The sequence below is a fragment of the Corvus moneduloides genome, chromosome 20 (genome assembly GCF_009650955.1).
Source record: "Corvus moneduloides isolate bCorMon1 chromosome 20, bCorMon1.pri, whole genome shotgun sequence".
NCBI classification, from domain to species: Eukaryota; Metazoa; Chordata; class Aves; order Passeriformes; family Corvidae; genus Corvus; species Corvus moneduloides.
Window position 1 is genome coordinate 10,377,011 of NC_045495.1, and position 25,150 is coordinate 10,402,160.

A 25,150-nucleotide genomic window follows, 5' to 3' on the forward strand; every position below is an offset into this window, starting at 1 on the left:
GAGGGTTGTCCTGCAGAGTATCCTAAAGGATAAAGGGACACAAGAATTCTGTTCCTTCGAAGGAGATCTCCTTTGCACTGCAATGAATAAAGCACTGGCTGAGCTCAGCAGTGTCTCTGGCCCATGCAGTGGGTGTGGGGATGAACCTGCCTGCAAAGCTCTGGGACTGGCACTGCAAAGAGCAGCACCAATTTGTTCAAATGGCTCAGGGGGGCACCTGAGCACCACCCCCAGACACTCCAGCCCTGAGGGCTCCCTGGCTAAGACACTTCCCATGTTTTCATTCCCCAGAAGCCCAAACAGTCTGTTCTACCACAGGTCCAAACACCTCAGCCCTGCTGGGACCCCTCTGGAGTCCCTGTGGGTGCCCAGCCAGTGCTGCAGCATCACAGACACGTTAACGTTGGGAAAGACCCTGGGATGGAGTCCAACCATTCCCCAGCACTGCCAGGGCCACCACCACTGCCCCACATCCCCAGCTGCCACATCCACAGGGCTGTTAAACCCCTCCAGGGACGGGGACTCAGCCCTGCCCTGGGCAGCTATGCCAGGGCTGGGCAGCCCTTTCAGTGAAGAAATTCCTGCTGCTGCTGCCCACCCTGAGCCTCCCCTGGCCCAGCCTGAGGCCGTTCCCTCTCCTCCTGGCCCTGTTCCCTGGCAGCAGAGCCCGACCCCCCCGGCTGCCCCCTCCTGTCAGGGACTTGTGCAGAGCCACAAGGTCCCCCCTGAGCCTCCTTTGCTCCAGCCTGAGCCCCTTTCCAGCTCCTTCAGCCGCTCCTGGGGCTCCAGCCCCTTCCCAGCTCCGTTCCCTGCCCTGGACACGCTCCAGCCCCTCAGGGTCTTTCTTGCAGTGCCCAGGACTGGCGGTGCCCCAGCAGTGCCAGCTCAAGGGACAGAGCCCAGCCACAACCTGTCCTTCATTCCTCACAGCGACCTGGGTGCCCTCACTGCTCAACCAGGTGGTTCCTGGGATTTTGCTGTCTTTTTTCTTTAAAACTCAATGCCAATAAACCCCCCTGCTCTCTGTGCAGAGCTGCTGGAGGAGCCAGTCCTGTTCCTGCCCAAGGCAGCTCCAGCCCTGGCACTGCCCACTGGGGACTCTGCTCGTGCCAGAGCTGAACCTTTCCCTGTCCCTGGCTCGCTCACACAGCTCCTGCTCAATTTGGCTTTCACTGCTTCCACCCTAACAGTATTTCCCCACACACCTCAGGGTAGAACGACATAAAACTCACTAAATGAACAGGAGCTCCTGGGCTTTTCTTACCGATTTTTCTTCTCCTTAATAAACCTTTGACTCACAGCACTCAGGACAGGAATGTTGCCATCTATCACTCTGCAGAAGCAAACCAGCTTTTCTTTTCCCAATCTGCTGCCAGTTCTGGTCCAGAGCTTTTCTTTTTCCTCCTTTCACAGTTCCAGGTCAAGGGTAACTGTGCTCAGGATGCAGAGGCACGTTTTGAGCATTATTTATGAATTTGGAAAACAAGCTCCAAAAAGAGAGAACTGGGATGTCCTGACAGGCCCCCTGACACTTCAGCAGTATTTCAGATGCTGAAAAGTCTATCCATAATCGTTCCCTCTCCTCAACCCCTTTGGGGAAGACAGGAGGGTAAGGGAAGGAGAAGGCTCTTCCTTGGTCCAGGGTGATAATGGCTTTACTTGGGAGACTTGAAAGCCTCCAGGGCTGGAGGGTCCCCCGTCTCCAGGCCCCACCCTGGCTGAACAAGCTCACTTTGATGTGTAACGTGTCCCTCCCAAACAGAAACCAAGTCTGTGTCCCTTGTTCTGAGGACAGGGATAATCCCAGCACGGACCGAGCTGGGGTTGTGGATCTCCTGCAGAACCTCCCAGTGCTCAGAACCACAGAATCATTAACGCTGGGAAAAACATCCACGATCATCCAGTCCAAACACTCCCCAGCACTGCCAAGGCCACCAGTGACCCCTGTCCCCAGGTGCCACATCCACACGAATTCTGAACATTTCCAGGGATGGGGACTCAGCCCTGCCCTGGGCAGCTGTGCCAGGGCTGGGCAGCCTTTTCCAGGAAGAAATTTCCGCAATATCCACCCTGAGCCTGCCCTGGCCCAGCCTGAGGCCGTTCCCTCTCCTCCTGGCCCTGTTCCCTGGCAGCAGAGCCCGACCCCCCCGGCTGCCCCCTCCTGTCAGGGACTTGTGCAGAGCCACAAGGTCCCCCCTGAGCCTCCTTTGCCCCAGGCTGAGCCCCTTTCCAGCTCCCTCAGCCGCTCCTGGGGCTCCAGCCCCTTCCATGCATCCATTGGCTCAACACTGATGTTTCTCCAGTTCCTCCTGAGGCAAAGCCCTGCCCTGAGTGCACCTGTCCCCTCCCCAAACTCCCCTGCCAAGCTGCTGAGGGTGTTTCAGCCCCAGCACCCCTGGGGCAGCTGATGTTTGACACGGTGCCAAAGAAACCCCAGCAGTGAGGCTTCCCTGGAGCTGCTGCTCCAAACCAGGCACGTGAGGACAATGAAGCCCATGGGGCCCTACCCTGAGCTGTTTTTCCACCCATGATCCAACTGCAGACACTGAGACAGAGCAGCTCTACTCTGCTGACAGAAGGGTTTTGTGCCTGACACATCCTGGGTCCATCAGATTCTCCTTGAGCACAGCCAGCCTGAACAATTGGGTTCCCAAAATGACAGCCAAGGCCAGGGCTCATCTCACACGTTTTTATGGCTGTTCCATTGCATTCCTGCTGCTCACAGGCAGCTGGGAAGAGCAGAACCCTGGAGCTGTCCTGCCAAGCTGGCCAGCCCCGCCAGCACGCAGAGCTGACCTTGGCAGAGCAGCCAGATCATCACACTTGGGCAGTAAAACCCCCCAGCCTTCCCCACAGTACAGACACAGAATGTCAAACTGCAGGAATTTCTGTGGGAAGCAAAGGGCAGTGCTTTGCAAAGGTGCTGTGGAACTGCAGCTTCAGTCACAACCACAGGTACCGAATAATTCCTGAAAATCAAAACCTGCTGGTTGCTGCTGTTTCATTGTTGATGAGACAAACACAGCCCAGAAGTTCCAGGGCTCACACAAAGCTGGGTATTAAGGCTGGCAGTTTATTTCCTGTCAGGTAAGAGGCTGATTGCTTTTGCTTCCTACCTGCCCTCCCTTTTCCGGAGGAGCCAGGCTCCCCCATCACCCAGGCTGGCTTTAACCACTGTGGAAGGCTCTGCACACCAAGGGAAAGGATTTCACAACTACCAGGATGCACCAGAGGCAACTCCACTCCACTCCCTCCAGGCAGCAGCACACACTCAGGGGCTCAGAGTCATTTCATCAGACATTAAATGTGCCACAGAAGCTTCTTCTCCCCCACCTTTCTGATACCCCGAATCTCAGGCCTCCTTCCCAAAGGACCAGAACATTCTCACCTGTGTTTGGAAGATGCCACTGCTGGTTATGCTCTAAAAGCACCAGGGGTGGGGACAGAGCAGAAGTTACCTTTGAACTGCTTGATCATGTTCTGGTGGTTCTCAATGGCCTCCTGCAGGATCACCTCAGGCTGGTCCATCTTCCAGCGCCACTCGGTGCCCACGGGGTTTGTGTGGTGCCTGAGGGAAGAGGGGGCAGTCACTCACTGTCACTTGTAACCCACCTGGAGAAGTCACCTGCCACCTGCAGACTTGGCATCAACAATATTCAAAGCAACAAGAAATTCCCAGCAACCTCCTGCTGCTGCCCCAACCTCTGGCTGTCACCTTTGAACACCACTCTCACACCCCTCTCCCTCCAGGCTCTGCTCTCCCAGAAGGAAGAATAGACCTTGTGGATAATATTAAACTTTATATGCCTATTTTGAAGCAGGGGTGAAAGGTTTCCACTATATATTATATATTCCAAAATATATATATATATATTTGGAATATATATAATTCCATAATAATGTCTGCAAAAACCTCTACGAAGAAAGGGAAACTGGTTCTGCCTCCTCTCTGCCCACAGCTCTGCAGAAGGAAGATCCCAGGCCATTTTTAGTTCAGTTTCAAAGGTACCAAGCACCACCTGAGGACAGGATTTGTTTCCACCCCGACCTTTGTGTGGTGCTCTGGTACCAGGACAGAGGAGGGCAGGCTCCTCCAAACTCCCAGAAGAGAGCAGGAAGCCTGTGCTATACCAGGGATGCATTCCCAATGGATCTGGGTCATCTCCCAGATTTTAATCCCCCTGAGCCACGCAGATTGCAGGGGAAAATCACAGAATTGAGGAACAGCTGGGTCACACTGGGTTGGGAAGCCAACCTTGCCTGGAAAGGATCACTGTCCCCATCTCTGTTTTCTTGGAAACCAGCAAAAGCCAGTCCAGGTAAATCCACCCAGGCACCTGGAAGATCCACGGAGTTCCTCCCCATTTCTTACTTTATTAGCATGAGAGGATCATCCAGCCCTTCAATATCATCCTAGGGAAGTCAATGAAATTCTGTGTTTTCACCTCCTCGTTCTCTCTCCACCTTTTCCTGCTTCATCCCAAAATATGCTCCAGAAGTCCCTCCACTTTCTCCCTACCACTCCCACAGCACAGTTCATTACGAGCAGCACACTGGGCGGGGTCTTTCACAAAAGCTCTCAGCTTTTAACTCAGCTCTGGACAGGAGAACACCACCAAGCAAATACACTCCTGACACTCAGCTTTCCAGCCAGGTGAGCTCTGCTTCCTGCAGCCCTCTCCATCACCCCTGAGCCAGCCCTGGGGACAACTGGGAGGTTACAGCTGCACTCAGCCTTCCAGCTACAGGGGATCAGGACAAGACTCCCAGCATGTAACTGAGGGAGAAAGGACAGGGAAGCACCTTCCCAGAATGAAGGGGCTGGTCCAGTCCTTACCAGGGACAAGCAAAAGGCTCCCATTGACCTCTGGACAAGGGGGAATGGATTCAAACCAAAAGAGAGGAGGTTTGGGATGGATATCAGGAAAAAAATTCCTCCCTGTGAGGGTGGGCAGGCCCTGGCAGAGGGTGCCCAGAGCAGCTGTGGCTGCCCCTGGATCCCTGGCAGTGCCCAAGGCCAGGCTGGAGCAGCCTGGGATAGGGGAAGGGGTCCCTGCCCATGTCAGGGGGTTGACCTTGATGACCTCTAAGGTACCTTCCAACCCAAACCAGTCTGGGATTCTGGGATTCTCCAAGTGAGAAACACCTGCAGCTGCACCCTCTGACAGTGCTAAAACACAAACTCCAAACCCAGGCTCAGTAAAATCAGCCTTTTCACCCAAACATTTCTTCATCCACTTCAAGAGCAAAGGTTCAAACACTGCTCTCAAACTTTACCACCTCAAGGATCCTTTAAGCCAAAGCAGCTTTTTGAATTTCCCCTTTATTTCTGCATCTGGCAACACAGAAAGTTTTCTGAATGTCAGCTATAAAAGGCATTTATAAAACTCTTACATGTTTAACTGCAAAACTTGTACCTTGTATATTTAATAGGGCCAGCTGGCAGGAAATCAATAGGCTCTGGGTGCACCCTGGACGGCGATTAGTGTCCAACAGGCCCTGCATTCTTAACACATCCAACTCTTTAATAAACACACCAGGTCAAGTCTACAGAGCTGCTTATCTGGCAAAAAGGAGGTTCTCTGCTAAGAGGAGGACAAAGGAGCAATGTCTTGGGTTCAGGAGATTGGTCCCCAGCCCCCAGCACAGACAGAATTCCAGTGTCACCTTCCCATCCCCTCCCATCACCCACCTCACCGGCTACACCAGTCTTGAGCAGGAATTTGTGTTGGGGATTCATTCCTTCCTTCCTTGCCAAAATAACCCAAGTAAAATGAAACCTCGCCCAAACCCCCTCAGGGCAGAAAACCTTGGTCCTAGCAGAGATTCCAGGTGTGAAACAGGTTTGGTTTGCTCCTTCAGAGACACCTCAGTGCCACAGCCCCACGGACTGCACAGAACACAATGGGAAGCTCCTGCTGGCTCCCCTGGAACCTCCCCAGCCTGCCTCCCATCCCGCTTCCCCTGCAGTCTCGGCACACCTCCGATCCACCAGGACTATGGGACAGCATTCCCTGAGTCCCTGGCAGCCCCTGGGAGCCCTGTGAAGGTGCAGCTCCCCAGGGGCTGTGTTGTGCCTCCCCAGTTGCTTGGGGACTATTTTAATAAATCAGCTTTTGCTTCATCCATTCTGCAGATGGTTATTAAGGAGCTCTGAGGGCAGATGCAGCTCAGGGATAAAATATCATTTACTGCAGTGATCGACTGCCCCAGGGTGATGCCTGGTGGGGAACAGGAAGGTGAGGAAGTGCTGGTGACAGTGACATGAGAGGACAGAGCACATCATTCCCAGGGAGGGCAGGAGCAGAATAAAAATCAGAAGAATTCAAGAAGCAGGCTCAGTGAACCCTGAGAGCCAGCAGGGGAGATGCCAGAGGAGAAGAGCTGAAGGGAAAAGAAGTTCAGGAGAACTGGCAGTTTTGGAAGCCCTATTAAGGCAGAAGTCCAAACTGCAGCAATAAAAAGCAGAGACAGAACAACAAAATCAATCTGCTCCTCTGCAGCCTTGTGAGCCTCCAGCTGCAAACAAAGGGAGGAGCACAGAAACTCAGGGCCATCAGCAGAAAGGGGAAGGCAAAACATCAGACATGACCAGGAAAGGACACACGGAAGAGATCCCAAGGACCTTCCCTGGAATGAGGGGAGGAGGGAGACCACAAAAAAGGCTTGGCCAACGCACAAGCCAAGCATGTTTGATGTTCCTGCTGGTACAGTCTGAAGCTGGCTGTACCTTCTCTTCTGCACCTCCTGAGAGCCACAGGAGGAGCCCACACTGGCCTGGGAAGAGACCAGGACTGAGATGCTGAATTTGAACAAAATGTTTTCCCTAGGATGGGTAAAGTCTCCCTAGAGCAGGCTGGATAAATGGGCTGACAGGATCAGAGGGTGCCAGGGGTGGCTCAGACTGGACATTAAGTGGAGTTTCTTCATGGAAAGGGTGGTCACAGGGCAGGGGTGGAGAGGTTTAGAAGCCCCGTGGATGTGGCACTTGAGGACACGGTCTGGTGGCCTTGGCACTGCTGGGGGAACAACTGCACTCAAGGATCTTAGAGGGCTTTTCCAACCAGAAGAATTCTGTGATTTTCTTCCCATTGAAACCTTAAAGATGGAAGATGCCCCATGCTGAAAAACTCCATCCCAGCTCTGAGATGCTCCCTTTTTTAAGAGCAGAGTCTCCTGAATGGCAGGTGATGCTCAATGTCCTGTGCTTGTGTCCACCCATCCCACCCCTGCTCAGCACAGCTTCCCAGACTATTCCAAAACTCACCTGGATGCCAAAATGTGCAAGTTCACTTTCTAAGCCCCCAGTCACTGCCCCACATCAGTGACTGCTGGACCTGGCACCAACCCTGCAGGGACAACCAAGGCCCAGCGAGGACATTTCACAGCCCATAATCTGTTTATATTCACCATAAATTGCCATAAATTTGGGAGCTAACTGTAACAAGTACCAGAACCTTCAAGAAGTCCAAGTCCAGGACAACGCAAAGTGCTATAAAATGAAAATTAGAGATTTCAATCCCACACATGAACATTTTCTGCTAGAAATGCCTCAGATGACAGAGCTGACAGAGTAGCACATAAAGGCACCAAGGCTTTTTTTACCAGTCATGGGCACATTCTCTGTTGTCCCTCACTCCATTTGTTTGGTTATTTCAAGAGGACCTGGCAGACAGACAGGCCCAAAACTCAACAAACCAGTGAAGAACCCAATGAGGGATGAACCTTGGTCACAACAGATCTCTTCAGGGAACAAACACATCACCAAACTGAAACCCTGGGAGGGGAGAGCAGCAGCTGAGCAGAACCAGGACTGGTGGCTGGACATGCACAGAGACTCTCTGAGCTTCCAGGCTCAGCTTCCAGGTGTTACAAACCTGCACTGGCCACTCCTTTGATATCAATAACCCCCATTTCCCTCAAGAATTTACCCCCTGGAATCAAGTTAGTTACTGAGGAGAAGCTTTTGTTTTCATCTGTTTTCAGTTTCTTCTTAATTTTTTAAAGACTTTAAGCATTTCTCCTGCGAGAGATTATTAATTTTTAATCTCTGTATTAATCTCAGGGTTTACTGTGATGCCTGGCTTTTGGCCACCCACAGATTTAGTGTCTGAACACAACTCCAGCTGCTGTCTACGAGCAAAACCTGAAACCTCCAAGCACAGGTATAAACATTAAAGTTACAGCAGAAGAAATACGAGCCAATTTCTTCACAGGATATTTCACTCTGTCTGGTTTGCCTCCTCCTCAGATACAAAAGTAATAAACCCTATTAATTTAAATCTTATTTAGCTGTTCCATCTCTCCACAATAATTGATTGGGCTTTGGACACTGAGCCAAAAGCCCTCATCAAATCAGGCCTGCCTGGTGCCTGTGCTGCAGGGAGGTGTCACAGAGCTCCGAACCCACACTTGCTCTAATTGATTAAAAGATTTGGTCACTTGCACATTTCCATTTAGGCAATTAAGCTAAAGAGACACAGCCCCAGTGAGAGCAGCTGGGAGCAGGGATAGAGAGTGAGACTCCCTTGGAGGGCAGGATTATGACTGGGGATGCTGCAGGAATTGAGGTGTGGGGTGTCCCCCTCAATGCTTTTGATGGAACAGCCTCAGTGCTGCCTGGGGGGGGACACCAAACAATCCACCTTGGAGAATCCTGGAATATCCTGAGCTGGAAGGGACCACAGGGATCACCCAGCCCAGCCCCTGGCCCTGCACAGACACCCCAACAACCCCACCCTGGGCATCCCTGGCAGCGCTGTCCAAACGCTCCTGGAGCTCTGGCAGCCTCGGGGCCGTGTCCATTCCCTGGGGAGCCTGGGCAGTGCCTTTCCCTGAGATCCAACCTGACACAGCTCCAGCCATTCCCATCTCCCAGGTGGCTTTTTCTGTCCCCACAAAAAGCTGCCATGCAATCCTGCATCCCCAACCTCTCTGAAGGGGACAGGCAGGGAGCCAGTGAGGAGGCCCTGGCAGCTGAGACAGGTCCCAGGGACAAGGGGGCGAAGGAAAGCATCCAGTGCAGAGTGAAGGCACATCTCTGACAACAACACCTAATTTTCTGAGGGTGTTTGGATACTGACTCCATCCATGAGCTCAGTGGAAGGTGTCCTGCCCACAGCAGGGGCTGGAACTGATGCCCTTTAAGGCCCCAACCCAAACCCCTCTGTGATTCCATCATTACTGGTTTGGGGCCAAAATGTGTGAGCCAGGACCAGCCAACTCCAATGACATCCAATTCCCAGGGAAAGCAGCTGAACTGCAGCATTTCTTGCCAAAGTGAGCAAGAGAAAATAAACAGGCTCCTTGGCCTTTCCTTCGGGGATCCGGGGGGAGCTCGGTGCTTGTGCACTTGGAAACACTGGCGGAGTCTACAAATGTCAAAATCCTGAAAGAAGAGATCAAGAAGAAAGAATCCCAGCAACCTTATCTGCAAGGCAGCGTGCAGAGCTGCACGAGGAGCCCAGCACAAAACCTGTGTGAAAAACATTCTGCCAGCAGATCAGTGCTTCACGTGTCTGCAGCGCACAGATGGCACCTGCTGCTCCAGAGCTGCCTTGTTTATCCTGCCCAGCCACCAGGGCCTGCAGCTCCTCTTCAGTCTCACATGCTGAACAACCTGCAAGGTGTGGGGGGCTTAAAACAGAGGCCTGACTGCAGGGTTTGGGAGCTGGGCTGGCACAGGATCAGCAGGGATTGGGTGTGGGAAGGAGGGAGGGAAGATCCCCCTCACAGCCACACAAAAGCTGCAGCAGCCCAGGCACAGGAGCTGGAAAAGTCACCAAAAAGAAACCTTTTCAAGTCAAGCTTAAGGTCCTGGGATGAACCTCAAATTAGGCCTTACATCTTCCAACTTAAACTTTCCAGCTTCCAGGGGAGGCCTGAAGACAGCCAGCTGCATTCCACATGGGAGAGTCCAACACCTGCCACCCCCCTTCCCACAGGAGGGAAATGAATGACTCAATACTGAAACTCTGAGCACAGTGCCCTGGGAAGCTGCTTCCTCGCACTCAGGTTGCAGCCATCAGGAAAATCAGCATTGTAGCACTCGTTCTCATCAGGCAGAGCCCTCTGAAGTGACAGGTGACAGCGACAGCATGACGAGTTAGAGACACACGGAATGGTGCCAGCTTCTCTGGGTCTCTGCACTAATGGACTGATTTATCAATTATTGATAAATCTGTACTATCTCATTTATCAGTTTCTGCACTCTCCAGTTCACACTTGCTGGACTTCTGTGATTCAGCCTATTCCACATCCAGGCTGCCAGAAAACCCTGAGTGAGGGCATCTGGAAGAGAAACTGGGAAATGCTCTGTGGAGCAGAGCTGGGAACACAGCCCCTCATCCTGACCATGCTCCTGTTTGCTGTTTAGGATGTGCCCTGTGTGTGGGGACAGAGGGCCACATCCCTCCCAGCACAGTCCCACTGCAGGACTCAACGCACCCCCACACAGAAACAGAGACGAACAGAAGGTTTTCCTTCCCAGGCACTGCCTGCTCGGAAGCAAAGCAGAAGCTGCACATGAAATGTGCCATTTGCTGCCTCCTTCCCAGCCAGGATCTGAGGAAAGCCCACCCAGAGCACCAGTGGTCACTTTGGAAAAGACTCCCAAATGCAAACCCCACAGGATGCCCAGTGTCCAGTGCTCACATTTAACGTGGGACACAGCTTTCAAGGACCCTCAAAGTTTGGGCAGCCCTTTAAATGCTCCCATGAAATACCTGCATTATTAAAATCTGAGGACTGTGAAAGACAGAAAGAGGCACTCAGAGGAATCTGGCTGGTTTTGCATGGAAATGTTATCACAGAATCCCAGAATGGTTTGGGTGGGAAGGGACTTTCAAGCCCATCACACTCCACCCCCCTGCCATGGCAGGGACACTTTCCACTGTCCCAGGCTGCTCAGGGATTACTCACTGGGATGCTGGACACGCAGGCTGGGGGATGGAATGGGTGTTGTTGGCAGCCTGGGGTAAGGCACAAGTCCCAGAGGAAGTACAGCTCGCATGGGACGATTTAGCAGGGTGGAAAACAAAAGAGCTCAAAGCACAACCTCCATGTCCTCCCACTCCAGGCGCTCTCACGTCACTGCTGGCATTTCTGCTGAGCCTCAGCCTCTCTTCCCAATCCCACCCTGCACTCCCCCAGCCTGGCACACACCTCCCTTGGAAGCCCAGGCAGGAGGGAGTGAGGAGTGCTGGAGCTGCTCAAACCAGTACAGCTCCTTTCCTTCAGGGATTAACCCCAAAGTCAGTCCTCTGAGAAAAGGGGATACTCTCCTGACCAAAATGGGGAGCCATTGAGTTGAGGACAGGTTGTCCAGCCTGGAGCAAAGGAGGCTCAGGGGGGACCTTGTGGCTCTGCACAAGTCCCTGACAGGAGGGGGCAGCCGGGGGGGTCGGGCTCTGCTGCCAGGGAACAGGGACAGGAGGAGAGGGAACGGCCTCAGCCTGGGCCAGGGGAGGCTCAGGGTGGGCAGCAGCAGGAATTTCTCCATGGAAAGGGTGCTCAGGCCTTGGCAGGGGCTGCCCAGGGAGGTTGGGAGTGCCCATCCCTGGAGGTGCCCAAGGAAGGGCTGGAGGTGGCACTCAGAGCTCTGGGCTGGGGACAAGGTGGGGATCAGGCACAGGGTGGACTCAGTGATCCTGGAGGACTTTCCCTATCTCAGTGATGCTGGGATTTATCAGCTGCTGGTTTAGGAAGGCAACAGTTACTGAGTCACCACTTTTCACTTGTTCAGAGCAATGGAATTGGTGGGGGTGAAGGTACTTTAAATATGGAAAATGGTCCCATTTCCAGAGACGCTGCCACTGCTCAGCACCTCGGGGGGTTCACACAACACCGCCCAGCCCACGCTCTCCAGAGCACAGCTGGAGCTGGCTCAGGGACAGCTGCCGTGTCCCACAGAGCCCCCACCCCGGAGCCACAGCCCACGGGTGCCTTACCTCCAGCAGAAGACACACTTGTTGGCACAGGCCAGGCTGGGGGTGGCCTCCATGCAGCGGTGGCTCTCGATGCCATAGAAGGTGTGCTTGTAGCAGCCCCCGCGGCCCCGCAGCATCGACTGAGGCAGGGAAACACACACCAGGAGAGTTAGAAACCCATCAGGGACCAGACTGAGGGCAGGGAAACACACACACACACACACCCACACACACACACCAGGAGAGTTAGAAACCCATTGGGGACCAGACTGAGGGCAGGGAAACACACACACACACACACACCAGGAGAGTTAGAAACCATATCTGGGACCAGACTGAGGGCAGGGAAACACACACACACACACACCCACACACACACACCAGGAGAGTTAGAAACCCATTGGGGACCAGACTGAGGGCAGGGAAACACACACACACACACACCAGGAGAGTTTTAAACTCCCCAACAGGAGCCCAACTGAGGGCACAGCTGTTGACCTGCTCCCTGCAGCCACCCATGACTTCAGTTCCAAGCTCAGCAAAGCCCCGAGCAGGGCTGAGGGACACCAGTGCCACCTGCCCCGAGGAATGCCCAGCTCACTATAAAATGTGGCTCTTTACATGATCCTGGCAGCCAAAGTGCATTCAGGAGGTCAGACTCAGCGCTGTGTTAGAGGAGCAAGAACTTGAAGCTACTCAATCCCTTCCTGGCAGACCCCAGCACAAGGATGTGCTCTCCTGGAGCTTTTCGGACCCAGCCCATGCAAAGCAGGTGAAGCCTCTTGAGCTGCAGGAGGCATTCCTGGAAAAGCTCACTCAGGAGTAACAAGGATCCATTTCCAGGCTGTCCTACTGCACATTCCATTCTTTTCATTTATCTGGCAGAGTATTTCTTGCAGCACTAAATTAAATAAATGCCCTGACCTTATAAACCCTCATTCACAGCCGGCAGTGGCTCCAGCAGGATGCTGCACTTCCCCTCCCAGCACAGCCACAGCAGCTTTCCCAACAGGATTCAACTCCTATTTATCATGCAGGCTGCTTGCAGGAAAGGCTGTCTTTCATTAGCTCAGTTAAATAATAATAAATGAGAAAGAAACTTTACTACTCTCAAGAGAAAATCTGAAATATAACATGGCAGCTTTTAATCTGCCTTCCTCTTCCTGGAGAGTCCTGGTGATCCAACAGAAAGGAGAAGCAGGGACAAATCTACAGGTAATCCTTAACTGGTTGTACAGGTGGAAGATGAAACGACATGGAAAATGCTGTTTATTCTACTCATTCTTCAAATGACAGAGACTCCAGGAGATTCACAAATTCAGGAGAGCAAGTTATATTTGGCCTTTCCTAAGGCAAATAAACAGACTCTTCCTAAAATATTTCTGCTTTTTTCTGGAATTTGACAGAACCCAATCTTTTCCATCTGAGATATCCCTGTGAAACTCTACTTAATACTGATGCTGCCAGCCCTGCTCCTGCTTTCCACAGACACAAATCTCCACAAAGGCTCCTGAAGACTCTCACACACTGGCGTGAACCTGAGGCAAAGCCACTGCCTGGAACCAATCTCAGCTCAATTTATTGGAAGACTTTACATTCAATTCCTGCTTAAGCTAAAAATAGTGTGTGCCCATCTAAGCACACAGAGCTGCTATTTACTTTGTGAAATGGCCTTACAGAGCTGCATTAAAGTCTGGCTCTTTCATAAAAACAGGTTCTCTGGCTTTCTCAGTCACAACATTGAAGTTTGGCAAGTTTTCCTTTAAACATTTCGTGATCATGTCTGACACTAAAAATGCTAGCAGAGAGAAATGGTTGTAAGAGTGACCAGCAGAGCAGCAGAGTGGCACAAGCACTCCTGACAGCCCAGGGTGGGCTCTTGATGCTGCTCAGAAGAAAAAGGCTCTTGATGGAACAGTTCATTGTCACCAGGCACTGCAATGAAAACCCTCTGCAGCCCACCCTGGGGACGGCATCCTAAGGGCTCTTTCAAAAATAAACAAAGTTAATCATGCACCAAAGGAGAGCTCAGAGAGCAAGGACTGATCACTGCCACAGCACAGGAGTTAGAGATGTGCTGCTGGCATGTTAATGAGGTGCTTATTCCAGAGGTTCTCATCCAGGGATGCTCAGGGGTGCACGATGCTGCATCATGGTGGGTGAAGGGGCTGGAGCCCCAGGAGCGGCTGAGGGAGCTGGAAAGGGGCTCAGGCTGGAGCAAAGGAGGCTCAGGGGGGACCTTGTGGCTCTGCACAAGTCCCTGACAGGAGGGGGCAGCCGGGGGGGTCGGGCTCTGCTGCCAGGGAACAGGGCCAGGAGGAGAGGGAACGGCCTCAGGCTGGGCCAGGGGAGGCTCAGGGTGGGCAGCAGCAGCAGGAATTTCTTCACTGAAAGGGCTGCCCAGCCCTGGCACAGCTGCCCAGGGCAGGGGTGGAGTCCCCGTCCCTGGAGGGGTTTAACAGCTCTGTGGATGTGGCAGCTGGGGACGTGGGGCAGTGGTGGTGGCCCTGGCAGTGCTGGGGAACGGTTGAACTCGGTGATCTCAGAGGGCTTTTCCATCCTTAATGATTCTCTGATCATTGCTCCCCAAATGTACAACATTAGAGACCAACTCTCAGCTTGTGAGCTCCAAGGGACCTGCCCAGGGCAGCTGAAACCACACCCACCCTGGAGAGGCTGCACTTTGTTCTCCAGGGTTCTGTGCCTCTGCTGGGAATGTTTTTAAGTCTGGAAACTGCTCGAAAAGCTGCTGAGTTCCAGAGCCTCCAGGAGACAAGCAGAGGGCTGGGAGGAGGCCGTGTCACACGGGTGTGCTCACACACACAGGTACTGCACACTCTCACAGAGCAGCCACATCATTAACAGCAGTTACATCATTAACAGCAGCTACATCATCAACAGTTACATCATCAACAGTTACATCATCAACAACACCTCACCCTGGAGATCTGATCTGGTAAATGCTGAGAAGCAGGGGAGCCCTGACTGTCACTGTTCCAAGCCAGCCCCAGGACAGGGGGTTCAGGCAGCCTCGTGTGCCTGCTCAGGTGTGACAGAGGCTGTGTTATCCCTGCTCCACAGCCTCACACAGGATACAACCTTCCCACTTTTCCCTGCCTGGATTTCAGTAAGCAGGAGAGAGTTTAGCAGAGTAACAGGAAAAACCAGAAAAGGATGTTCCCAGCTCTTTGCCACAATTGCATTCTCACTCTTTGCAGAGGGATTTTAACAGCTGGAAATGCAAGATTACAGCTTGGAAGATGGAATCTGGGTTTGTGCAAATAATAGCACATTTTTAAATGACATTTCACCAAGAAATTGGAATACCTGAGTAAGTCTCTAGCTTTGGTTTTATTTATGAAATGAGAAAAGGAAACAGAGCATACCTTTGTCCATCGGCAGAGCTTCACCCCAGAATGGCTCCCAATGAGTTTATAACCTGAAAACAAAGCAAAAATCATCAAACAATTGAGTTTAGCCTGCAAGAAGTGATCCACTAAACATACCAGTTGGTACCTACAATGATTAACACCATGGGCCCAATGCTGCTCTTCCCCACTGGCCCCAAGGTGCCACCACAGGGACTTCAGCCAGCTGGAAATGCTTTCTTCTCGTGGGACATTTATCGATGCTGCTGAGTCTGGTTTGAATCAGGGTGCCCAGGACACTCCTGCATGGAGAGGATGGCAGAGCCTGTCCAACCCAGGCTGTGGGACAGCTCCCAGACCCCAAGGAGCAGGACAGGGAACTGGAAGCATCTCCCTGGCCCCAAGCCATGACCCCAGAACAGCCTCCTACCCTAGAACCCAAGATCCCTGTCCAGCCTGGAGGACAGGAGCTGATTCCCAGTGCAGCTGGGAGGGCACAGGAGGGGAACACAAGCAGTGCTCAGCCTGAACCCCACCTGGGCCTCACCAGCTCCACCCCACTGCTTCTGGGGCAGCCACGGTGAGGGAGCTGCTCCTCCACGCCCAGATGAAGGCTGAGCTCAGATCACCTCCCTGTTCCAGCCAAGATCAACACAATTCCATTCCAATGGGTCCAGGAGGATTAATTGCACAACGTTCTTTAAGCACTAAGTGCTACTATTACCCAACCTGCTCGAGTGGGGTTATATTCATTCCTCCTTGAGAAAAGTGCTTAGAGGCCAATATGTCTGAAGGATTAAAAGTCCCTCCAAATCAGCATAAAAATAAGAGGGATTTGAGACGCCTCACCGTGTCCCTCACAGTGGGGTTCGTATGTCACTGGCCTGGCTGTCCCCACACTCAGCACATCTCAGCTGCCAACTGCAGGCTGCTGCTCTTATTAACGCTTTCAAGGGAAGGAAAAATATCACATTTCAGCTATCAAGTCTTCTTCCTGCCAACCAGCACAAACTTAACAGGAGAAAAGCCTTCAGCTCAGCAAACTGGCCTTCAGCTCCTCCACAGAGCAGCAGCAGCAGCAGCACTGCCCTGCCCTGCCCTGCTCATTTGTCCCTGAGCAGCTCTGGCACAGCACGGTCCCAGCGAGAGCAACTGCATCCCGAAGTCCCCACAGCTGCAAGGACACCGAGCGAGCCAGCCAGGAACTACAGCAGCAGCAGATGCCACACCAGCTGCAGACGCAGAAATTCAACTGTGTGCACACAGACAGGGCTAACAGGGAATCAGACAGTGCCCTGCTCCTGCCACTCACACCCAGCAGGGACCTGCTCAGGCTCTCTGCCCACTCCACCTGATGTGTTTGATCCACCTCCTCACGCTGGAATGTACAGGCAGAGTGACCTCTGCTGCAGGGAGGCTGGAGGGGGACTTTGGACAAGGGCTGGAGGGACAGGACCCAGGGAATGGCTTCCCACTGCCAGAGGGCGGGGCTGGATGGGATATTGGGAAGGAATTGTTCCCTGGGAGGGTGGGCAGGCCGTGGCACAGGGTGCCCAGAGCAGCTGGGGCTGCCTCTGGATCCCTGGCAGTGCCCAAGGCCAGGCTGGACATTGGGGCTGGGAGCAGCCTGGGACAGTGGAAGGTGTCTCTGCCCTGTCCCTTTAAGGTCCCTTGCAGCCCAAACCATTCTGGGATTCTGTGACAGCCCTTCCAAGACAGTCCCCAGAGCCACATGCAGTCTTGGGGACACCTGTACCTCCGACTGGCTGAGACCCAGCAGATCCTGGGGCAGCCCCAGGGGCACAGCCACACACACACAGCTGGACATGGCTGGAACCCAACATCTCCCTGCCGTGGCTCTGTCCTGCCTTCCTGCAGCTCTCCGTTGCAAACAGCTTGTCCAGCAAGGTCTAATCTCAGCTGAGACCTCCCTGCCCTGCTAAATGTGTGTCCTTAGAGGATTTGTGGCTGAGAGCTGAAAAGGTGCTGCATTCTTCCTCCTCTAACAGATGTCCAAGGCACACTCTGCTGCTGCCACACAGTACAGCCCAAGCCTTATTCTTCCCATTTCTCCAAATCCAGCAGCAGCATTCATATAAGATTATTCTCTCCCAGATCACTTGTCAGCAGCAGTACCACAGCTGCTTTCAAATGGGTTTTGGAGAAAAATTACATAGGAAAGAGGACATGCCCACCCAGATCTGCTACTGAGCTGTCTGAGGGAAGAGAGCAAGCAGCTAAACTGAGCAAGGTGCCAGGCTCCAGAGCTCCAGCATTTTCTCTTAAGTTCCTTAAATCAACTTCCACCATGTGGAGCACCCACAGCTTCCTTCAAAGGCCAAGAAAACCGCCCATGTTCAACATCAGAACAGTCTTACAAACTCCAGCCAGCTCCGGGGATGGGAAGGGGGTTACTCATCCCTGTGGCTGCCAGCAGTCCCTGCTGTGGTGACAGGAGGGACCAGCAGAACTCCTGAAGCCACAGAACTGGGGTCCTTCACCGTGTGGGGACCTGGGAGAAGGTGTGGTCACCCAGCACTGCGTGCTGGCCATGCCATGCTTTTGACACTTGGGAATGAGAGAAAATGCCAGAGACCAAGGCTGGACACGTTTTCCACCCCAGCTGCAGGTGAGCAGAGACTCTACAGCACTGCACAGCCTTCCTTCAGCACTGGCTGCACTGCTGGGAACGAGGCAGCAGAGCAGTTTGGGCTAAAAGAAAGCACAAAAGGCTAAGCAACAAACTGGGAGTGTCCCAGAATCACAGAACTGTTCTGGCTGGAAAATCCCTCTGAGATCATCGAGCCCAACCACTCCCCAGCACTGACCCTTCTCCCCAGGTGCCACATCCACAGGGCTGCTAAGCCCCTCCAGGGACGGCGACTCCACCCCTGCCCTGGGCAGCTGTGCCAGGGCTGGGCACCCTTTCAGTGAAGAAATTCCTGCTGCTGCTGCCCACCCTGAGCCTCCCCTGGCCCAGCCTGAGGCCGTTCCCTCTCCTCCTGGCCCTGTTCCCTGGCAGCAGAGCCCGACCCCCCCGGCTGCCCCCTCCTGTCAGGGACTTGTGCAGAGCCACAAGGTCCCCCCTGAGCCTCCTTTGCTCCAGCCTGAGCCCCTTTCCCAGCTCCCTCAGCCGCTCCTGGGGCTCCAGCCCCTTCGCAGCTCCGTTCCCTGCCCTGGACACGCTCCAGCCCCTCAGGGTCCCTCTGTAGTGAGGGCCCAAATGCGACCCCAGGATTGGGGTGTGACCTCAGCAGTGCCAGCACAGGAGGACAGGCACGTCCTTACTGCAAAGTTCCAAACTAAACGTGAAAAACTGTGATCAAAGCCAGCCTGGGGGTCTCCAGCCCTGTTCCCACACTGCAGCTCCTGCTGAGCCTCCCTTCTGGAAGCTCAGGCCAGCTCCACTCTTCCATCAGCTTTGCCACAACGTCCCTGTGGCTCTGCCAAGGCCAATGGTGCTTGAATCCAATCCTCCTGATGGCCCCAAGTCTGGAGCTGTGGAGCCAGGACTCCACATTCCCTCCTTTGCTCTGAAGGGCTGGGACCCGTGAGCAATAACTCTAAGTGGGTATTTGGATCCAGTGTTTGGATGGACCTGCTGCTTCCCATCCCTGTGTACCTTCAGACACTGAAGCTGAACAAACCAATCTATTTGTTATTTCCACAGTCTAATATGCAAAGGATTCCTTCAATTATAAGCAGGCTCACAGTAATCAGCTCAGCTCCTGACGAAAGGACAAGAACATCTCATCTGAAGGCTGGGTATGAGTTGATCCTGCTCTAGATGATAAATTTTAGATGACCTAGAAGCTTGCCAAACTTCACTGAAATTAAGTGTCACTTTTATGGACGTGAATTAAGCTTTTAAACAACCTTTGGGGTGAAAGGAGTGTTATCAGGCAGCAACACCAGGCTGGGAAACATGTGGTGATTGCTCACCCTGACAGGCCAACTGGAGTTTAATAGAGCACAGAGGGATTGGAACTGGAGAGACGGCCAAAGTCACAGCTCCTGATTGCTCCAGAGGCTGGGGCAAGACTGTGCTCAGCTCTTTGGAACCACATTGCAGCATTTCCACTCCAGCCTGGAAATAAGAGTTTAAAAGTCCTTTCTCTGAAACTCCGAGAATTCACGGAGGGACCCAGCTGAGCTCTCAGCACTGAGCCAGGAGACTGTAACGCTGTCTGTATTCCCAGGGCACATTCCAGGACATCCAGGTGCTCTGGGCGTGGTTTGCCAATTTACCAGTGCCACATCCAGTCTTTCCAGGCTCCTGGACGGGGATGAATTATGTCCACAACTGAGCAATTCTGTTATTTCTGAGAGCAGAGCAGATCAGCTGAATTTCTACAAGCACAACTGTCCCTATCAGGAGCTGTGTCACGCTACCTGCACACTCTGAACAGCTCCTCTCAGAGCCGTGCTGAGCAGCCTTCAAGGACTGCTGACTATCCCCAGGTGGCAAAATGTCCAGAACAAATCCCACAAACACTGAATCCCTGAGGCTGGAAAATCCCTCCAAGGCCATTGAGTCCACCCTGTGCCCAATGCCCACCTTGTCCCCAGCCCAGGGTACTCAGTGCCACCTCCAGGGGTGGGCACTCCAAACCTCCCAAGGCCTGAGCACCCTTTCCATGGGGAAATTCCTGCTGCTGCTGCCCACCCTGAGCCTCCCCTGGCCCAGCCTGAGGCCGTTCCCTCTCCTCCTGGCCCTGTTCCCTGGCAGCAGAGCCCGACCCCCCCGGCTGCCCCCTCCTGTCAGGGACTTGTGCAGAGCCACAAGGTCCCCCCTGAGCCTCCTTTGCTCCAGCCTGAGCCCCTTTCCAGCTCCCTCAGCCGCTCCTGGGGCTCCAGCCCCTTCCCAGCTCCGTTCCCTGCCCTGGACACGCTCCAGCCCCTCAGGGTCTGTGTTGTCCTGGGCCTGAAGGTGCCCCAGCAGTGGCAGCACAGGGGACAGGCACTGCCTGGATGACACCTCCCAGTTCAGATCTCTGCACCACCAAAAGTTTGCTTTGACCCAAGACTTTGAAATCCCAAAGCAAAAGATTCAGTTCTGGAAGAATGGAGGAGATCAGTGGTTGACAAAGCTCCAAAACTCACAAGGAGCAGACCCAGCCATCCTTGTCCAGGAGTGCAGGCGCCGGGAGCTTGGGAAGGCCTCTCCGAGGCCACACTGTGCCTCAGGAACTCTGCTGGCCTCTGCAGGGCTGCTCTGAGGGGAGCACAGCACAGCTGGCACCGCTGTGCCGGGCTATCCAGCACTCTCCTGGAACAGAAGCCTCTGTGATTATCTGCTAGAGCTGCAGCTCAGGGCAGTCTCACACCAGCAGAAGGTTTACAGGGAAGAAATTCCCCGTTTCCTGTGGTTCTGAAGGACTGCAGTTTAACAGGGCCAGAGCTGGAGGTGGTGACACAGCAGGACCCATCCCCACCACCTTTAAGGGACCATTTTCCACATTGGAACACAACTGCTGTGCTTGAGCCACCACCCGAAAGAGTACTTGAAAATCAGTAATAATAATAATAATAACAATAATAATACACCAAGAAATGCCATTGGTGTTCAGATTATATCAGCGTTTTATACAAATCTAGAAAGAATGGGACTCTGGGAAGTGGAATTTTTCAGATTGCCAAAGCACAACAAGAGAAACCTCCAGGTTCATTCCTAAAACTGCTCAACCTTGAAGAAATTCCTGCCAAGTCCACCAAGACCTATTTTACATTCTCTCCTTGTTTGAAGAAAGACTTTTAAAAAGTACAAAGGGCTCGTGACTGGAGAAGGATTTCTCCCATGAGCCCAAAGCAGGAGTGGGGACAGGAGCAGGGATTGCAGACTGTCCCTTGTTAGCACAAACCCTGTCCCTCCCAAAGGGATGGGAAGTTTGGCCTCTCAGCTGCCTCAGATCCATCTCACTGGACACAAAATTAGTATCTTGAACACTTTTAAGACACAGTAAAAGCCTCCTGGGGGCAGTGAAAGGGATCCAGCTGCTGCACAGGCAACCCAGAGCCAGCCTAGATCCAGGAAAATGCGACTGGCAAACTTCAGGGGTGGGAATGCCAGGAGCTACAACAAATTCCAGCCTCAACAGCTGATCATAAGAGACCTAAAGGATTCTCAAAACCTGGCTTTTCCAGATGTCTCTTTTAGTCCAAGAGCACCCTTCCCTCAGAAGCACAGGAATATAAAACCTCCCATATCCAAAGGCTATGATGCCTTTGACAGAACAGCCTCGGAGACCCCTGATACTCTCACCTGCATCAACCCCAGACAAAAAGCAGCAGCAGCAGAGCCTCCTGTATCTGTCCCCTTTGTCCAAAAGCACCCCCAGGCCACAGCATTCCCTTGCTTGCCACGAGTGTGTCCCACTGGTGACCTCCAGCAGCATCAGCCAAGCGTGGCTTAGGGAAGGGGGGCCGTGGGTGTTGCCAGCATGGCAGCTCACCCCAAAACATCCATCCCCCAAATGCCTGCAGGTTCCTGACACCTCCTCTGACCCAAGGAGAGCTGGAGGAAGGGTGTTCATCCCTCAGCCCCAGCTCCTTCACCAACTCCTACACCAGCTTTACCATCCCAAGGGGAAAACAGCCCCTCCCCCTCTCCCAAAAAGGGACCATAGAATGGTTTGGGTTGGAAGGGACCTCAAAGGTCAACCTGTCCCACTGGTGACCACTGCCAGAGGGCAGGGCTGGATGGGATCTTGGGAAGGAATTGTTCCCTGGGAGGGTGGGCAGGCCCTGGCACAGGGTGCCCAGAGCAGCTGGGGCTGCCCCTGGATCCCTGGCAGTGCCCAAGGCCAGGCTGGACATTGGGGCTGGGAGCAGCCTGGGACAGTGGGAGGTGTCCCTGCCATGGCTGGGGTGGCACTGGATGGGCTTTAAGGTCTCTCCCAATCCAAACCAGTCTGGGATTCTAGGATTCTTTATTCACAGGAAAATTCAAGAAATCTGTGAGAACTTGGCCTTTCTAAGAGCTGTACTCAGGGTCAGCTCTGGCTGAAGGCTGGAAGGGAAGGTACCACCTGCACAAGGCTCCTCCTCAAGCACCCAGAACAAACCCAAAAGGTACCAGACAGAACTACAGACTGCTAGGAGCTGCATCTCTTTTCTGTTTTGTTTTCCTGAGACACTTTTCAGTCATTCAGGGCACATTCCCTTCTCCACATTTCCATTTGTCCCAACTGTCCCCTTGTGTGGGGCGAGTGTCACGTTACAAAGAAAGGAAAGCAAATTTTATCCTTGCCTGAACATATCCTGTACTTTGTTCCAGCTTAGACTTAATTTCAAAGCCCAACACTCTCCCAAGCCCTGCCAAAATCTAAAACAAACCAAAAAAAAAGGTGCACTTCAAATATAGATGTGTTTATTTTCCTCCATTTCACATGGGGTAATTCTACCAGCTCTGGTAACAGGTGAGAGACGAATCAGCCCCCCAAACCTGATTCTCCCCATCTCTGCTCCTGATCAGGTGCTTCAGCTGTGCCAGCACATCAGAATTGCAGTCAGCTCTCCACCAGCTCCTGGCAGCTCTCACACAAAGGGACTTGAGCATCTTCTGCTGCCTGGACTCCTTCCTTTCACCTGGCTCTTTGCCCTTTATTTACAGGCATTTCCTAAGGAATTGATCAAGTCTAGGAGCCTTCTCTGTGCCTGGGTTGGGTCACTGGATTTATTCTGCTCACCCAGAGTAATTTGTTAGTTAGCAAAGTAATTTTTAATCTCCCCACGGCCGGTGTTTGATTTCTGTGGCACATTCCGGGGACTGCACCAGCGTCACCAGCCCCTGAGCCAGCTGTGGGCCGCTAGTGCCACCTGGAGTTGAACAGCTCCTCCCAAAGCCTGCCAGATCCCAAACCCTGGAGCACAGGGCCCGCAAAGCACCCAGCACCAGGTCTGTGCAACGGCTTGGGATCCCATTTCCACATGCTGGACACTGCCAAGGCTCAGCACAGAGAGCCAGGCTGAGCTGGGCACAAGAGCTGCAGGCACTGGGAACCTCAGCCCAAGAAGGGCCAGCAACAGCCACCAAATGCTTTTAGAAACCTCAGCTCCAGGTTGGTGAGCACCTGAAAAGCCCAGCCTCCAGTATTTTCTGCAATCAGCCTCTTGCCTGCCCTTCCCCGCTGAAAACCACAGGCCAAAGCACAGCTTTAGCTGCAGCAGTAAGTCAGAGCACAACAGTTTAAGCGGCTGCTGCAGCAGCCCAGACTATTGCAGATAAGAGCTGTCTCTTAATGCACCACTTGTCTTTGGAGACACATAAAATAGAGGTGTCCTGGCCACCCTGGGGCTAAATTGTAGCTTTCCTTAACCAGGAAGGACAGAACCAACTGGACTGCAGCAAAACTGGCCTTGTGGGACAGAATGATTTATCCAATGTCAGTGGGGTCATCATTAACCCATTGCCACTGTGCTGCCAGGCAGGGAGAGCAGGGATTTGTTTGGTCCTGTTGCAGCATGAGAGAGCAGAGAGCATGGCAGAAACACAGTGTAAGCAGCTTCAGAAATCACAGAATCATGGATGGTCTGGTCTGAAGGGACCTAAAGCCCACCCAGTGCCACCCTTGCCATGGGCAGGGACACCTCCCACTGTCCCAGGCTGCTCCCAGCCCCAATGTCCAGCCTGGCCTTGGACACTGCCAGGGATCCAGGGGCAGCCCCAGCTGCTCTGGGCACCCTGTGCCAGGGCCTGCCCACCCTCCCAGGGAACAATTCCTTCCCAAGATCCCATCCAGCCCTGCCCTCTGGCACTGGGAAGCCATTCCCCCTTGGAGCCTCCTCAGCCAACACTCAGCTCTCAGGGCTTTGGGTTCACTGCTCCTGTTCCACCCCTGCCCCGTGGAGGGAAGCGCATCAGAGCCCACCTGGGGCTGCTGAACAACCCCTGTGGAGAGGCAGGGCTGATGGAGGTGGCTGGAACAGACACATCACGTCTGAGCTCTGAACAGCTCAGGCAGGCAGGGCAGTGATCAATCCCTCTCCCAGCTGCCAGCATCCAGCAGGATGTTTGGCTTCAGTCTGACCATCAGCATCAATAAAACATTTGGCAAACCCAGGAGCAGCCATGACTAACAATGGCACCAACCCCAGCAGAGCACAAAGTCATGGTCAGCCACTGAGTCATGGAACAGCCTGACTGGAAGGGACCCCCAGGGATCATCCAGTGCAGCCCCTGGCCCTGCACAGACACCCCAACAACCCCACCCTGGGCACCCCTGGGAGCTCCTGGAGCTCTGGCAGCCTCGGGGCCGTGCCCATTCCCTGGGGAGCCTGGGCAGTGCCCAGCACCCTGTGGGGGAAGAACCTTTCCCTAATACCCAACCTGACCCTCCCTGACACACAGAAGGGTGTTTTGGTTTCTTTGTTTGTTTTACAGAAAAAGAAAACTCCAGTGTGTTCTTCTACTTCCACCTTTCCTATTGATACAGCAGCTTGGGACTCCCTCTAAAGCTCACCAAGGATTTAAATGCACTTCCTGAGAAATCAGGAACACTGGAAAGGCTCACGAGTCCTTCACGCTGTACCAAATCCTCCTGGCACCCAGGCCAAGCAAAAGCAACTTTCAGCCCAGAAAGGATTTGTGCCAACAATCTATGAGCAACCCTGAAAAGCAACGTGAAATTGGGCTGTGTTCACTGAGCACCACAGGAAATGTGAACATGGAAAGTTCGTTCCTATTTTCGGTTTATTTCATTCATTTCAGGCTGCCTGAACACACAAACGACTGAAGCACCAACAGGAGCGCTGCAAAGCCACCACACAACACTCCAGCCTCTCCCCCAGGCACTGGGTACTCACCAAAGCCTCAGGGCTGGGTTGGTGGTTTAGGCAGGGCTGGGCACTGATGGA

The 25,150-nt window shown here is 53.4% G+C and overlaps 1 protein-coding gene across 4 annotated transcripts in view; it reads right to left on the minus strand.

Moving 5' to 3' along the window:
• Positions 1-25,150, minus strand: part of LOC116453857 (S-adenosyl-L-methionine-dependent tRNA 4-demethylwyosine synthase TYW1-like) — an 87,826-nt gene that overhangs the window by 41,737 nt on the left and 20,939 nt on the right. For all 4 annotated transcript variants that reach the window (XM_032129783.1, XM_032129784.1, XM_032129781.1 and 1 more), the window contains exons 10-12: positions 15,314-15,366; positions 11,949-12,067; positions 3,459-3,568 (exon numbers count right to left, since the gene is read on the minus strand). In XM_032129783.1, the coding sequence (XP_031985674.1) occupies positions 3,459-3,568; positions 11,949-12,067; positions 15,314-15,366 (282 nt within the window). The remainder of the gene's footprint in view (positions 1-3,458; positions 3,569-11,948; positions 12,068-15,313; positions 15,367-25,150) is intronic.